General features: G+C 40.8%; 1 protein-coding gene across 2 annotated transcripts; it reads left to right on the top strand.

Annotated features, from left to right (window-relative positions):
- The first annotated feature begins 1,223 nt into the window (after positions 1-1,223).
- LOC133642002 (ADP-ribosylation factor-like protein 2-binding protein) lies at positions 1,224-16,509 on the top strand. Of its 2 annotated transcripts, none has more exons than XM_062036197.1 (7): positions 1,224-1,374; positions 1,626-1,695; positions 1,805-1,866; positions 9,619-9,725; positions 9,782-9,867; positions 15,558-15,654; positions 15,766-16,509. In XM_062036197.1, the coding sequence occupies exons 1-7, from the start codon at positions 1,356-1,358 to the stop codon at positions 15,862-15,864; spliced, it is 540 nt and encodes a 179-aa protein (XP_061892181.1). In that variant the 5' UTR covers positions 1,224-1,355; the 3' UTR covers positions 15,865-16,509. The 2 variants fall into 2 exon arrangements, with proteins under 2 accessions (XP_061892181.1, XP_061892182.1); XM_062036198.1 differs by lacking the exon at positions 1,224-1,374 and adding an exon at positions 1,417-1,543.
- Positions 16,510-17,567: the final 1,058 nt, after the last annotated feature.

Below are 17,567 nucleotides of genomic sequence, written 5' to 3'. Positions count from 1 at the left end.
AACTCCTGTAATTTCAATAAACCAGAATTAATAAATAATATGTTAGTGCAGCGGTTCTTAACCTGGGTTCGATCGAACCCTAGGGGTCGGGCTCAGGGGTTCGGTGGAGGTCCAAACACACCAGACTCATCGTGTAAATAAAAGATTCTCCCTATCGGCGTATTACGGATACGGCAACAGCAGAAGTAACACTGATTTACAGGTGTGTAATTTGTTGTGAGTTTATGCACTGTGTTGGTTTTGTTGTTTGAACAAGGTGATGTTCATGCACGGTTCTTTTTGTGCACCAGTAAAAAAAACATGGTAACACTTTAGTATGGGCAACATATTCACCATTAATTAGTTGCTTATTAACATGCACATTAGTAACATATTGGCTCTTAACTAGTCATTATTAAGTACTTATTAATGCCTTATTCGGCATGGCCTTATTATAACCCTAACCCTCTAACCCTGGCCCTAACCCTGACCCTAACCAAATAACTCTAAATTAAGTCTTTGTTACTTAGAATATGTTGCCCATACTAAAGTGTTACCAAAAACATAACTTTGTCTTTAATTTAAAAAAAAAAAAACATTTTATTTTTCACTAAAGAAGGGTTCGGTGAATGCGCATATGAAACTGTTGGGGTTCGGTACCTCCAACAAGGTTAAGAACCACTGTGTTAGTGTGTTCTAAGTCAGTGGTTCTCAAATGGGGGTGCACGTACCCCTGGGGGTACTTGAAGGTATGCTAAGGGGTACGTGAGATTTTTTTTTTAATATTCTAAAAATAGCAACAATTCAAAAATCCTTTATAAATATAAATAAAAACCTATCTTTTTTTCCAAATAGTTCAAGAAAGACCACTACAAATGAGCAATATTTTGCACTGTTATAATGTCATAAATCAGAAACCGATGACATAGTGCTGTATTTTACTTCTTTATCTCTTTTTTTCAACCAAAAATGCTTTGCTCTGATTAGGGGGTACTTGAATTAAAAAAAAATTCACAGGGGGTACATCACTGAAAAAAGGTTGAGAACCACTGTTCTAAGTAATCTACTTTATGAATAATCCTTATAGCTCTTTTCTGATGGCATTATCATGCGTATGACTGATTTATTTACACTCGTAAAAAGTCAATGATGCCTTAAAGAGACAACAAATGAAATTGGCGCATCCACTTGCTATTCCAGAATGGAAGTTCGCAAATTTCGACTTGTAGGACAGTACACGAACGCAACACAACTTGCCAGCGCTCACCTACGGTAGGAACCAATGTGCTCTTAACTTGGTTCTGTCGGAGATTACGTAAAGCCGCACCGAAATACGTCGTTTCCAGGGTAACCATATCCTTCACGACTGCCTGAACATGGACGTTGAAGAACGAAGTAAGTGATTACCTTTCGCCTGCGTGCCTTAAACGCGCGTCTTGAATTCATTTAGGTGTGTTGTTCATTCGGAAGTCGACCATTTTTAACGACTCACGCGTGTCGCTAACGTTAGCTAGCCGAGGCTACTGCCTGACGTCGTCGTTGAGTAAAGCGCTAAACCTGTAAGGTGTGATAATACACAGCTCTGACGAAGTAAAGACTTGTGCATTTTAAAGCAGACGTTGCCTCACATTTCTTCCCCGCCACAGGTGTGCAGGCCTGCGGGGAGGACATTGTGGAAATGGTTGACATGGAAGACGAAACCTTTGCCATTTCCAGGTTAGTTAAAGCCAAGAGATAGTTTGCTAATAATTGAAGAGACGTGTCTCATTCTGTGGTGTTTCTGTCCAATAAAACCCAATGTTTTGTCAATCTTGTCTTCATCCAGTTCCTCAGCCATAGATACAGCCTTCGACTCTGTTATTGGATGCATAGAGGACATCATCATGGGTAGGATTACCATTTTAAACGTCCTCTACCTATTCACTTGTGCTATATTATCTATAGCACAGGTGTGAAACTTAAGGCCCGGGGGCCAAATTTGTCCCGTCCTATCATTTATTGTGGCCCATAATATCATATTTAGTGGTTCGTATCATCATAATCAGAAATACTTTAATAATCCCCGACGGGAAATTAAGATTTTCAGCATAATCCCATTCAAGATCAGACAAACATTACAGGGAGACAGAACAGGATCGCTGACGGGTCTGCCAACTAAGGCTGCAGCTAACGATTATTTTTCTATCGATTAATCTATAGATTGTTTTTTCGATTAATCGGTTAATCTATCGATTATTTTTTCGATTAATCTATAGATTATTTTTTCCTTTTGCCGATTATTTTTTTATTCAAAATGAAGATGAAAAAATAAATGTAGGCCCGTTTTTTCAAAAGGCATGGCTTTTATTTACAAAAAAAAAGAAGTATGGCCACTCAGTCAACATTGACAACAACATGACTAAATATTCTGTAACAATGTAAACATTTAAAACTTTTAACATTTAACAAAATTAAAAGTAGCTTATTTGCTTTTTAATGTGCAAATATAAAAGTCAACATCCAGTGCAAATCTTAATATTCTGCAATAGTATAAGCATTTCAAAAGTAAAAGTATTGCTTATTTTGCTTTAAAATGTGCAAAAATAAAGATAAACATCCAATACAAAAAAGTGCAAAACGAAATATTCTGTAACAACAGTGTAAACATTTCAACAAAAGTGAAAGTATTGCTTATTTGCTAAAATGTGCAAAAATAAAGATAAACATCCAATACAAAAAAGTGCCAATCTAAATATTCTGGAGTACTGTACACATTAAATATTGCTTTTAAAATGTGCAAAATAAACATCCAGTCCAACACAGTACACAATAACCAATTCTACTCATTCCAGTGAGTGTCTAACAGTTGTAATGAAGAAAGGTTAGCATGTGTACATGTTTGGTTCTTTTCTTGTTTATAATATTCCCAGCAGCTGAAAATAGGCGCTCAGAAGGGGTCGATGTGGCTGGAACTGAGAGCTAATTAGCCTTCACCTCAAGCCAGGATTTCGAGCGAGCTGAGCTGCAGTTTAAGTTTCTAGAAGGTCAACGGGCTCATAGTGATGTTAGTAGTAGTTGACTGGGAGGTGTTTATTATCATTTGGGGAGAGTCCGCTGCCTGATGCTCACCTGCTAAACACCTATCTGCTCCACCCTGAAGCGCTGACTACATGCGCTCTGAATACGCACTGCTGATTGGCTGATAATGCTTCGTGTGTACCAATCAGATGGTTGTGTGGGTGGGACAATGCTGCGTGTGTACCAATCAGATGGTTGTGTGGGTGGGACAATGCTGCGTGTGTACCAATCAGATGGTTGTGTGGGTGGGACAATGCTGCGTGTGTACCAATCAGATGGTTGTGTGGGTGGGACAATGCTGCGTGCTGAGACAGAGGCAGACGGAGCAAAGCAGCTTGTTAAGACTTTAGCTTAGAAACTCGTTCGGTACACCCCCGTACCGAACCGAAAGCCCCGTACCGAAACGGTTCAATACAAAACACGTACCGTTACACCCCTAGCAGATACAAATGGCACATTCATGTTTTTGTGTAATGATGACAACGTATGCTCGCGCGGACGATTGACTAGTTGATGGTTTTCTTTTCAAATGTTCGTTCATAGCCGTTGTGCTGCTATGATAGGCCATTTCCGCTCGACACAGTGTGCATACAACAACATTATTAGGCCGTTTATTGAAGTACTCCCACACTTTTGGCATGCTTTTCCCCCCTCGCTCGCACCGCTCGCATCGTCTTCTTTGATCGTCTGCTTTGCGCTTCGCCATGACGGTAGTGTGACGTCATTATGCGACGCGTCGACGCACAAAAACGGCGTCGACGTATTTACGTAACCGATGACGTCGACTACGTCGACGCGTCGTTTCAGCCTTACTGCCAACTTACAAAAAAGTTGAGGAACAGGTAAACGCAGGGGAGTGGGGGGGTGAGGGAAAAAAAATTCAGTTTAAGCCTGGGCCATCATTTGATTGGCGCGCCAAGTTATATAAGGTAAACGTCCTCTACCTATTCACTTGTGCTATATTATCTATAGCACAGGTGTGAAACTTAAGGCCCGGGGGCCAAATTTGTGCCGTCCTATCATTTATTGTGGCCCATACTATCATATTTAGTGGTTCGTATCATCATAATCAGAAATACTTTAATAATCCCCGATGGGAAATTAAGATTTTCAGCATAATCCTATTCAAGATCAGACAAACATTACAGGGAGACAGAACAGGATCGCTGACGGGTCTGCCAATTTAGAAAAAAAGTTGAGGAACAGGTAAACATAGGGGAGTGGGGGGTGAGGGGAAAAAATGTCAGTTTAAGCCTGGGCCATCATTTGATTGGCGCGCCAAGTTATATAAGGTAAACGTCCTCTACCTATTCACTTGTGCTATATTATCTATAGCACAGGTGTGAAATTTAAGGCCCGGGGGGTATTTAAAAAAAAATAAAAAAATAAAAATTACATTTTTTTTTTTACATAAATAAATACAATCATGTGTGCTTACGGACTGTATCCCTGCAGACTGTATTGATCTATATTGATATATAATGTATATATTGTGTTTTTTATGTTGATTTCATAAAAAAACAAAAATAATAATTTTTTTATTTTTTTTTAAATTTCTTGTGCGGCCAGGTACCAATCGGTCCGCGGCCCGGTGGTTGGGGACCACTGATCTATAGCACAGGTGTGAAACTTAAGGCCCAGGGGCCAAATTTGTCCCGTCCTATCATCTATTGTGGCCCACAATATCATTTTTAGTGGTTCGTATCATCATAATCAGAAATACTTTAATAATCCCCGATGGGAATTTAAGATTTTCAGCATAATCCCATTCAAGATCAGACAAACATTACAGGGAGACAGAACAGGATCGCTGACGGGTCTGCCAACTTACAAAAAAGTTGAGGAACAGGTAAACGCAGGGGAGTTGGGGGTGAGGGAAAAAAAATTCAGTTTAAGCCTGGGCCATCATTTGATTGGCGCGCCAAGTTATATAAGGTAAACGTCCTCTACCTATTCACTTGTGCTATATTATCTATAGCACAGGTGTGAAACTTAAGGCCCGGGGGCCAAATTTGTCCCGTCCTATCATTTATTGTGGCCCATAATATCATATTTAGTGGTTCGTATCATCATAATCAGAAATACTTTAATAATCCCCGATGGGAAATTAAGATTTTCAGCATAATCCTATTCAAGACCAGACAAACATTACAGGGAGACAGAACAGGATTGCTGACGGGTCTGCCAATTTACAAAAAAGTTGAGGAACAGGTAAACGCAGGAGAGTGGGGGGTGAGGGAAAAAAAATCAGTTTAAGCCTGGGCCATCATTTGATTGGCGCGCCAAGTTATATAAGGTAAACGTCCTCTACCTATTCACTTGTGCTATATTATCTATAGCACAGGTGTGAAACTTAAGGCCCGGGGGCCAAATTTGTCCCATCCTATCATTTATTGTGGCCCATACTATCATATTTAGTGGTTCGTATCATCATAATCAGAAATACTTTAATAATCCCCGATGGGAAATTAAGATTTTCAGCATAATCCCATTCAAGATCAGACAAACATTACAGGGAGACAGAACAGGATCGCTGACGGGTCTGCCAATTTACAAAAAAGTTGAGGAACAGGTAAACGTAGGGGAGTGGGGGGTGAGGGAAAAAAAAAATCAGTTTAAGCCTGGGCCATCATTTGATTGGCGTGCCAAGTTATATAAGGTAAACGTCCTCTACCTATTCACTTGTGCTATATTATCTATAGCACAGGTGTGAAACTTAAGGCCGGGGGCCAAATTTGTCCCGTCCTATCATTTATTGTGGCCCACAATATCATTTTTAGTGGTTCGTATCATCATAATCAGAAATACTTTAATAATCCCAGATGGGAAATTAAGATTTTCAGCATAATCCTATTCAAGATCAGACAAACATTACAGGGAGACAGAACAGGATCGCTGACGGGTCTGCCAACTTACAAAAAAGTTGAGGAACAGGTAAACGCAGGGGAGTGGGGGGTGAGGGGAAAAAAAATCAGTTTAAGCCTGGGCCATCATTTGATTGGCGCGCCAAGTTATATAACATGGTCCACGTTATTTAACGTGACGTGCCACATTATTTTATGCGGGCCGTGACAAAATTTTCAGTAGCCCGCCACGTCATTTATGTGGTCCATCACATCATTTCCTCCGGGCTGCCACATCATTTAACGGCCCACATTATTTTATGTGGGCCGCAACAACATTTTTAGTGTTGCTCCACGTCATTTCTGTGGTTTGCTACATCATTTAAAGTGGCCCGCCATTTTGTATTCTATGGTCTGCCACATTTAAATTGACCTGACATACTATTTTAAGCGAGTCGTCACAAAATGTTCTGTGGCCCGCCGCATCATTTTTGTTGTCCGTCACATAATTTTCCCTGGTCTGCCACATCATTTGATTTGACCTGCCACATGGTTTTATGCAGGCTGCAACAAAATTTTTAGTGGCGCGCCACTTCATTTATATGGTCCGCTACATCAGTGTTTTTCAACCACTGTGCCGCGGCACACTAGTGTGCCGTGAGATACAGTCTGGTGTGCCGTGGGAGATTATGTAATTTCACCTAATTGGGTTAAAAATATGTTCTGCAAACCAGTAATTATAGTCTGCAAATAATGTGCCGTTGAGTGTCTGTGCTGTCTTAGAGCTCGGCAGAGTAACCGTGTAATACGCTTCCCTATCAGTAGGTGGCAGCAGGTAGCTAATTGCTTTGTAGATCTCGGGAACTTGGTTTGTCGTGATCACAATATGCGGGAGGCAGCGTGCAGGTAAAAAGGTATCTAACGCTTAAACCAAAAATAAACAAAAGGTGAGTGCCCCTAAGAAAAGGCATTGAAGCTTAGGGATGGTTATGCAGAACGAAACTAAAACTGAACTGGCTGCAAAGTAAACAAAAACAGAATGCTGGACGACAGCAAAGACTTACTGTAAGCGCGTGGAGCAGACGGCGTCCACAAAGTACATCCGTACATGACATGACAATCAACAATGTACCCACAAAGAAGGATAGCGGCCGCACAACTTAAATAGTCTTGATTGCAAAAACAAAGCAGGTGCGGGGGATAGCATTCAAGGAAGACATGAAACTGCTACAGGAAAATCCCAACAAAACAGGAAAAGCCACCAAAATAGGAGCGCAAGACAAGAACTAAAACACTACACACAGGAGAACACCAAAAAAACTCAAAATAAGTCACGGCGTGATGTGACAGGTGGTGACAGTACACCTACTTTGAGACAAGAGCTATAGTGATGCATGGTTGGTTTTGGTTTAAATTCATATCCAACAATTGCGAGATGGACTTCTTATTGTCAATATCGGCTGCTGAGTTTAATTTTTGTATGTTTTCTGCTGGTGGTGCGCCTCCGGATTTTTTCAATGAAAAAAATGTGCCTTGGCTCAGAAAAGGTTGAAAAACACGGCGCTACATCATTTCATGCAGTTTTCCACATCATTTAACGTGACATACCACATTATTTTATGTGCGCCGCAACAACATTTTTAGTGAAGCCCCACGTCATTTGTGGTTCGCCACATCAGTTAAAGTGGCCCGCCACTTCATTTTTAATGGCCCACCTGATCATCACCTAGTCCGCCACATAATTTTCTCTGGTCTGCCACATAATTCAAATTAACCTGCCATTCTATTTTATGCGGGTCGTCACAAAATTTCTGTGGCCCGCCATATCATTTATGCTGTCCGTCACATCATTTTCCCTGGTCTGCCATATCATTTAATGTGACCTGCCACATTGTTTATGCAGGCTGCAACAACATTTTTTGTGGCGCGCAACTTTATTTTTATGGTCCGCTACATCATTTCATTTGGTTTTCCACATCATTTAACGTGACATCCCACATTTAATGCGGACCGTCACAAAATTTTCAGTGGCCCGCTACATCATTTATGTGGTCCACCCCATCATTTATGTTGTCCGTCACATCATTTTTCCTGGTCTGCCATATCATTTAATGTGACCTGCCACATTGTTTTATGCAGGCTGCAACACCAGTTTTTGTGGCGCGCCACTTCATTTTCATGCTCCGCTACATCATTTAATGTGGTTTTCCACATTTAACGTGACATGCCAGATTATTTTATGCGGGCCGTCACAATATTTTCTTTGGTCTGCCACGTCATATAAAGTGACCCGCCACATTATTTTATGTGTGCCGCAACAAAATTTTTAGTGAAGCCCCACGTCATTTATGTGGTTCGCCACATCATTTTGTGTATTGTGCCACATCAGTTAAAGTGGCCCGCCACTTCATTTTCAGTGGCCCACCTGATCATCACCTGGTCCGCCACATAATTTTCTCTGGCAGACCAGAGAAAAGGACCACACAATTTGAATTAATCTGCCATTCTATTTTATGCGGGCCGTCACAATTTTCTGTGGTCCGCCACATCATTTATGTTGTCCGTCACATCATTTTTCCTGGTCTGCCATATCATTTAATGTGACCTGCCACGTTGTATTATGCAAGCTGCAACGAAAAATGTTTGTGGCGTGCCACTTTATTTTTATGGTCCGCTACATCATTTCATGTGGTTTTCCACATCATTTAACGTGACATCCCACATTATTTTATGCGGACCGTCACAACATTTTCAGTGGCCCGCTACATCATGTATGTGGTTCACTATATCATTAAAGTGACCTGCCACGATATTTTATGTGCGCCGCAACATTTTTAGTGGAGCCCCACGTCATTTATGTGGTTCCCCAATTAATTTTTAGTGGCCCTACCTGATCATTTATTTTTTCTGGTCTGCCACATAATTTGAATGAACCTGCCATACTATTTTATGCGGGCCGTCACAACATTTTCAGTGGCCTGCCACATCATTTATGTGGTCCGTCACATCATTTTACCTGGTCTGCCATATCATTTAATGTGATTTGCCACATTGTTTTATATAGGCTGCAACAACATTTTTAGTGGTGCGCCACGCCATTTATATGGTCCGCAAGATCATTTTAATGTGACCTGCCACATTATTTTATGCGAGCAGCCACATAATTTCAAATGGCCCGCCACATCATTATAATCGAGCCGCATCATCGTTTTTGGTGGTCCGTCACATATTTTATGTGGCCTGCCACATCATTTATTTTGGGCTGCCATGTCATTTTATGCGAGCTGCCTCATAATTTTTGATAGCCCTTAAATACTTAATTTGCTTGTCACCTTGACTTCATTAGAAAGCAAGTTCTATGAATCTATTCCATAAAAAAATGCAATCAGAGTTGCCTAGGCAAATCGTGTAACGAGGCTATTACATGTTTATATTCACATACAGTTAAATATATAAAGGTTTATTTGAAATAGGGACAGATACAGAAACATAGATATCTGAAAGTTATCCAATGTATGCATCATAGTGTTTGTAGCCAAAGTTAATTTATAACACTTGTCCTCAACAACAACAACAACACAGATCTAACATCATTAAAATAGGAAATCACTGTTTCAAGCCTCCCTCTGAGGACAGCAATAATTGCAACATGCCCCTCCAATAAAAATAAGTTTTACACCCTTGGTATCGCTAGTTTATGAACAATTTTCATAGTGAGTTGTCTTGACATGTCTTTCAGAGGAGGAGTTCCAGCAGCTGCAGTTGAGCTTCATGGAGAAACACTACCAGGAGTTTGACAACACTGATGAGAACAAACTCAGCTACACAACCATCTTCAATGATTATGTGAGTAGCTTATCAAACCCACACTTATTGTGTTCTCACATGGCATTTGTGTGCAGGTGGAACAGTTGGAAAAATACGTGGAGCTGCAGCTGATCAGGAGGATCCCCGGCTTCAACATGAGCACCTTCATTGAACATCTCATGTGAGCAATGGCATCTTTTTTGATTGATTGATTGATACTTTTATTAGTAGGTTGCACAGTGAAGTACATATTCCGTACAATTGACCACTAAATGGTAACACCCGAATAAGTTTTTCAACTTGTTTAAGTCGGGGTCCACTTAAATTGATTCATGATACAGATATATACTATCATATATACTATCATCATAATACAGTCATCAGACAAGATAGTCACATTGAATTATTTACAATCAGGGGTGTGGAGGGGGGGGGACGGTGGTAGGATATGGACAGTAAGTAGTGGACATAGAGAGAGAGAGAGAGAGAGATCAGAAGGCATAAGAAAAAGTATCTGCATTTGATTGTTTACATTTGATTATTAGCAATCCGGGGAAGGTGTTAGTTTAGGGTTGTAGCTGCCTGGAGGTGAACTTTTATTGCGGTTTTGAAAGAGGATAGAGATGCCCTTTCTTTTATACCTGTTGGGAGCGCATTCCACATTGATGTGGCATAGAAAGAGAATGAGTTAAGACCTTTGTTAGTTCGGAATCTGGGTTTAACGTGGTTAGTGGAGCTCCCCCTGGTGTTGTGGTTATGGCGGTCATTTACGTTAAGGAAGTAGTTTGACATGTACTTCGGTATCAGGGAGGTGTAGTGGATTTTATAGACTAGGCTCATTTTTTATTCTTGCTCATGACACATGTACATTTTCTGCTACCTGGTACCTATTCAGGGCCCCACAGTTTTACTCTCTAGTGACACATTTCTCCTGGCAAAAGCAAAAAGTACAAGCTATTTCCAGTATCTGGTTATAGGTATGTGTTTTAAAATTTGAAAAATAAATTGATTTACATGAAACCAGTTTTATCAGACAGGTCTTGTAGAGACATTTCCAGTGATATAAGTATAATTTGAAATGTTAAAAAAATGCACACATTTCTGGTCAACTTTTTTAATACAAAGTTAAGCTCAAATTTGACAAACAGTGCATCTGGAAAGGGAAGAGTGTCGCGGCTATGTCTACATCCTCAGAATTCTACAGACAATACCCCATAGCATACTTGCCAACCTTGAGACCTCCAATATCGGGAGGTGGGGGGGGGTTGTTTGGGGGCGGGGGGCGTGGTTATTTATAAATTTACAGCTAGAATTCACCAACTCGAGTATTTCATATATATATATATATATATATATATGTATATATATATATATATATGTATGTATGAAATACTTGACTTTCAGTGAATTCTAGCTATATATATATTTTTTTTATTTTATTTTATTTACATAGAAAAAATAAAAAAAATACTTGAATTTCAGTGTTCCAGTGGCTATCCATTAGATGGCAGTATTGTCCTGTTTAACTTCTCCGTTCATGATGAGTATATCATTTCGGCCGCCATGTCTGTAATTTCCTCGTTCTTCTGCTTCGTCTCCTTGTTGTGTGCGCAGTTGTGCACTCTATAAAAGCCCTAGATGTTATGACGTCTTTGGGCAGGCAAGCTGTTTATTTTGTGGGAAAGCGGACGTGAGAACAGGCTGTCCCCACTCAGTCTCAGGTCCGCATTGAGCTGGAGGGGGCGTGGCCTCCAGCTCCAGCTGAATACCGGGAGTTTGTCGGGAGAAAATCTCTGCCGGGAGGTTGTCGGGAGAGGCGCTGAATATCGGGATTCTCCCGCTAAAAACGGGAGGGTTGGCAAGTATGCCCCATAGTGACAACGATCACATTTACATAAGTATTCACAGCCTTTTCTCGAGACTTTGTTGATTAAAGTTAAAGTACCAATGATTGTCATACATACATTAGGTGTGGCAAAATTATTCTCTGCATTTGACCCATCACCCTTGATCACCCCCTTGGGAGGTGAGGGGAGCAGTGAGCAGCAGTGGTGGCCGCGCCCAGGAATCATTTTTGGTGATTTAACCCCCAATTCCAACACTTGATGCTGAGTGCCAAGCAGGGACGTGCACATTTGGCAAACATTTGAATATGATCCTACAACGACAAAACTTTTCTCGGTGTCATTGGACACTAACATGAACCTGCCCTCTAAAAATCCACACCAATTTTGTATTTGCTGCTCTCAAGAAGCATTGCTTGATGTGACCCATGGCTCACACAAAGGAGCTCTCCCAAGACCTATGATCAAGAATTGTTGACTTACATGAAGCTGGAAAAGGTTACAAAAGTCTTGATTTTCATGTCTACGGTAAGACAGATTGTCTACAAATAGAGAAAGTTCTGCACTGTTGCTACTACTCTACCTCGGCGTGGTCGACCTGTAAAGATGACTGCAAGAGCACAGCGCTGAATGCTCAACGAGGTGAAAAATAATCCAAAGAGTGTCAGCTAAAGACTCTGGCACATGTTGGCATTTTTTTTGACAAATCTACAATTGGGAAAACCTTAGACAAGAATGGAGTGAATGAGAGGACCGTACGGTGGAAGCCACTGCTGTCAAAGAAAAACATTGCTGCATATTTGTGCATGCAAAAGAGCACCTTGATGTTCCACAGCACTACTGGCAAAATATTCTGTGGACAGATGAAACCAAAATTGAGTTGTTTAGAAGGAACACCCAACACTACGGGTGGAGAAAAAAAGGCACATCACACTAACATCAAAACCTTCCCAACGGTAAAATATGGTGGAGGGGGCATCATGGTTTGAGGATGCTTTGCTGTCTCAGGGCCTGGAAGGATTGCTGTCTGATGGAAAATTGATTTCCCAATTGTATCAAGACATTTTCCAGGAAAACTTCAGACCGTCAAAAGAATATGGGTGATGCAAGAGGACAACGACCCAAAGCACGAAAATACAATGAACAGAATGGCTTAAATCGAAGAAAATACACCTTCTGTAGTGGGTGGCTCAGTCAGAGTCCTGGGGCCGTACTTATCAAGCTTCTTAGAGTGCCATTTTACACTTAAGTCCTGAGAATTTGCGAAATTTAGTCCTACTCTCAAACTTAAGAATAAAAGCTTTTTATCAACGTTCTTAAGTCTAAGAATCACTCCTACTCTCCACGATATTTAAGAGACCTTCAGAGGTGTCTTAAGTGGTTAGGAGTTGCCAGCAGGGGATGGCACTGAGGCGAGAGAGACGTGCGCGAACGTTCAGGGAACGGAACAATGTTTTTTTTTTTTTTGATGACGAGCAGCTGATCAAACGGTATCGTTTAGACCAGGGGTCGGCAACCCGCGGCTCCGGAGCCGCATGCGGCTCCTTGACCACTCTGATGCGGCTCAGCTACATACATGCCGACCCCCCCGATTTTCCCAGGAGACTTATGGATGTCAGTGTCTCTCATACACTACTCCCAGGAAAATATAATCCTATTTACACTCTAATTACTATATAAAGGGCATGCCCTAATTGCACTGCAGTAATTGTCCTCTATAGCATTTACATACAGCATGCCAGTCCAGCCACATGTTGCATGTTGTTATTACTTGCTCACACAGGAGACAGCAAAGCATACTTACTCATCAGCCACACAGCTTACACTGACGGTAGCCGTATCAAACAACTTTAACATTGTTACGTTACAAATATGCGCCACACTGTGAACCCACACCAAAAAAGAATGAAAAACACATTTCTGCAGAACATCCCACTGTAACACAACATAAACACAACACAACCATTACCCAGAATCCCATGCAGCCCTAACTCTTCCGGTCTACATTATACACCCCCGCTACCACCAAATCCCCCCACACATCAACCCCCCCCTCTCCGTGCGTTGGTTGAGCGGAAGAGTTAGGGCTGCATGGGATTCTGGGTATTGGTACCGTCAGTGTAAGATGTGTGGCTGTTGACTTAGTAGCCTTGCTGTCTGTAACGCTATCAAGCCAAAGCTGCATTCCGCTTGTGGCCGAGCAGATACACTGATTGGGCAGACTGTAGAGGGCGCCAAATGCAGTGTCATCACGCTCTGATATTCGGGAGTCTCCCGGGAAAAATGAGAGGGTTGGCAAGTATGACTCAAGCGACATTCATTCAAAACTCGCGGGCTGCACTAACATCAAATTTCCACATTAAAGTACGTGCAGGTGCGTGTGTCTGAGATCCCTAGTTAACATAGCACAAAGCGTTTAAGCTTTGTATGCGGTGTTTTTCATTTTAAATTTTAAAAACATATTTTGTGGCTCCCATTACTTTCTTTAATGTGTGAAACTTGCCAAAATGGCTCTTTGAGTGGTAAAGGTTGCCGACCCCTGGTTTAGACAGAGCGGATATTATTTTGGTCACAGATTTTAATACTTTTCGATTCCTTGTTGATTTCTGCATGTCTGCAGTGGGCTAGTATATATAGAGCCACCCACACCAGTTTCAAATTAGTTGCCTAATTAATGAATTGGAAAGAAAATGTTATGACAGTAGCGTATGTGTGTGGCCGTGAGGTGAGTGACGTCAGTGAGTGTGTGGGCGAGAGAAGAGAGGGAGCGGTAGCGTGAGTGCCGGCGGGGACTAGTTTGTTTTGCATTATTTTGTAGTTTATTGTCAAAATATACACTCCCATTGTCCACTTAAATATTTCCAATATATTTCTTTATTCTTAGACAACGGATACCCTTCCGTGATTGGTCATTTCTATGGACACAGAAATGACGTCACCTAAAATTCCGTTTACGGCACATAGTAATGTCGTAATTCAGCTCTGAGGGTGACACTTAAGATTCAGTCCTACACTTCGCTGAAAGTGTGAGTAAGACGCTTGATAACTAACTTTTAAGTGCAGCTTTCAGCGAAGAATTTATTTACTCTTAAGTCAACTCTTAACAGACTTCTTAGGAGTAATTCTAAGAAGCTTGATAAGTACGGCCCCAGACCTCAACACAATTGAGATGGTGTGGCATGACCTTAAGGGAGACATTTACGGCAGACATCCTAAAAAAATTGCTAAACTGAAACCGTTTTGTAAAGAGGAATTGTCTAAAATTCCTCCTGATGCACAAGCATGTCTGATGTGCAACGACAGGAAATGTTTGGTTGAGGTTATTGCTGCCAAAATGAAATCTAAAGGTTTACATACTTTTTTTCACCTTGCTGTGAATGTTTACAATAAAAAATGAAAACATAAAATTGTTTGTGCAGAATTAATTTAGTATGTCTATTGTTGTGATTCTGATGAAAATCAAAATACATGTTGTGCTTAATTTATGTAGAATTCCAAGTAATCCCAGAGGGTTCACATACGTTTTCTTGCAACTGGCCAATGACTCAAATTAGACAATGACATCAAATACGTTTTCACACAATATCATATAAAAAATAAAGACGTCACAAATGTTTGCGAGGGAAACACATGTTTGTTGGGGACGGCGTGGCGCGGTTGGGAGAGTGGCTGTGCCAGCAACCTGAGGGTTCCTGGTTCGATCTCCACCTTCTACCAACCGAGTCAAGTTCGTTGTGTCCTTGAGCAAGACACTTCACCCTTGCTCCTGATGGCTTGTGGTTAGGGCCTTGCATGTGTGTGAATGTGGAAATAGTATCAAAGCGCTTTGAGTACCTTGAAGGTAGAAAAGCGCTATACAAGTATAACCCATTAACAGACTCTAGGGACACACATTACTGTTGCATCTTTAAAAAGTCAATTATTTTTACAGTAGGGTGGCCTTTTAAGCTTTTGTTTTACACGCCACTAGGTGGCTTACATGTTGAAACAGAACTTTAGCATTCATCTTTCTTTCATCCACCTGTAGGCAGCACAAAGACGAGGTGGCAGGTGACATAGTGGACATTCTGCTGTCTTTTATTGATTTCATGGCCTTCAAGGAGATGGTTCTGCAATATAAAGTGGTGAGTTGGTGAAAAGACTTCCATAAAAGCGACAACCTTATCTGTTGAGTGCAGTAATCCATACATGATGTGTGCTTTAACACTAACTGGTTAATATTTATCATGCTCTAGGAAAAGGAGGGACGGAGTCTGGACCTGAGCCAAGGCCTGGTCGTCACACCTTTGACCCCTGCAGCTTCGAGCTACTCTGGATGCAATCAATCACAGTGACACACAGACCATAGACCCAAGTACGCCTCTAGTCTTCATGTGTTTATGTGAAGTATTTTTTATTTGACGTAGTGATCAGCTCACCCAGTCAACAGACAATTTAGATGGATGGACAATTTCATGTCTCCAACCGACTTCTACATACATGTTTTTGGACTGATGGAGGAAGCCAAATTATCACCCACACAAGCATAGGGAACTCCACACAGAAAGAGTCAAGAGTCAAACCCACATCCCAACTTGAACCTTCCTCTTGTCGTGCAGTGCTAACTAGTGCAGTCCCTTCTAAATCTTTGTGCATGATTAAGATGAAAAATACACGTGACAGCAGCCTCATTGTCATTTTACTCTCCTCTATTCATAAATGTATTCTGAAGGGTTCTTTGAAGAATACTAAAATTTTAGTTTGCAGAGATGAAATAAAAAAATAAAAAAATAGCAAATGTTAGCCTTAATGTTTTAAGCTTGACTAAACAAGAGTCCCGGACATTTTTATAACATGTATTATTGTTTTGATTGAGTTTTGTGCCTGTGACAGTGATTTTTAAATGTGTAAATAGTGATTTTGTATAGTATAGTTGTCAATAATGAAACATTGTGTGCTATTTTACAGCTGCTTTCTAATAAACAAATAAAAGCCTGAAAGCCCCCAGTGCTTTTATTCATTCCATTGTATTAAGGACCGTTATTCACCCCTAAACAATTCCACTTGTATTTTAAAAAAAAAAAAGTGAAAATATAGTAGTGGTACCTCGACTTATGAGTGCCCCAACTTATGAGTGTTTTTAGATGATAGCTGTCTTGGCTGATTATGTTTTAAGTTGCAAGCAAACATTTTAATTACAAGCCTCCCCCACCTAGTTGGGATATATAGTGAACCCTGTAAGATCTGACCAAAACATCTGGGGCCTCATTCATCAAGAGTTGTGTGGATTTCTTACTAAAAATAGACATGTTCAAATTCAGATAACTACATACGCAAGAAAAAAAATCATATTAAACCGTGCGCACACACACAAATCCAAGCACATTTCTTTTTTACATGGCAATCAACTTGAACTTGCTTGTATTCTGTCACGTGACTTCTTCCCGGAAGGGGAATAAAATGGTGGTCAACCAAGCCAAGATTGCTGTTGTGCAGCTAGCAGCATGCAAACTCTTGAATACGCAAGAGCCTAGATTTTCCTGCAAAATGCAGATAGATAGATAGATAGATAGTACTTTATTGATTCCTTCAGGAGATATGTCCAAAAAAATCCAACTATGTAATGGAATAAATCCCTGAAATTGATAAAAAAAAATTTGTCGAGGAAGAAAGATGGTGTCGTATCACAAGGCTCCGGTGATATTTTTCAGTTATCCGATTACTTTACACAATTGCGTTGCAGAAGTGTCATTGACGCGACTCAGTTATGATTCAGGACAATTCTTCAAAATAACCGACAACATGCCCTAAAAATGCTGTCTGGAGATCGGCAGACTTACCACGGTATTTAGCAGATTTTCCGTATTTTTCCTACAGACAGCATTTGGTGACCTCAAACAACAAGGCGTACGGATTGATTCACACTGGTTTTCGCCTTTTAAAGGGTTCTGGAAAAACAGGACATTTGATCTTGAAAGTCCTTAAAAAGTGCTTGAATGTGGCCATGGAAAAGGTGTACGAACCCTGATTTATCTTACAAGCGGCCATAACTGCAATG

Source organism: Entelurus aequoreus, linkage group LG24 (genome assembly GCF_033978785.1).
Source record: "Entelurus aequoreus isolate RoL-2023_Sb linkage group LG24, RoL_Eaeq_v1.1, whole genome shotgun sequence".
In the NCBI taxonomy this organism is placed as follows: Eukaryota; Metazoa; Chordata; class Actinopteri; order Syngnathiformes; family Syngnathidae; genus Entelurus; species Entelurus aequoreus.
The sequence above is the reverse complement of the archived record's forward strand: the minus strand, read 5'-3'. Positions and strand labels throughout refer to the sequence as shown.

Coding starts and splice junctions, on each gene's coding strand:
- LOC133642002 (XM_062036197.1), top strand. Junction 1,696..1,804: donor GAAACCTTTGCCATTTCCAG/GTTAGTTAAAGC, acceptor GTCTTCATCCAG/TTCCTCAGCCATAGATACAG. Junction 1,867..9,618: donor CATAGAGGACATCATCATGG/GTAGGATTACCA, acceptor CATGTCTTTCAG/AGGAGGAGTTCCAGCAGCTG.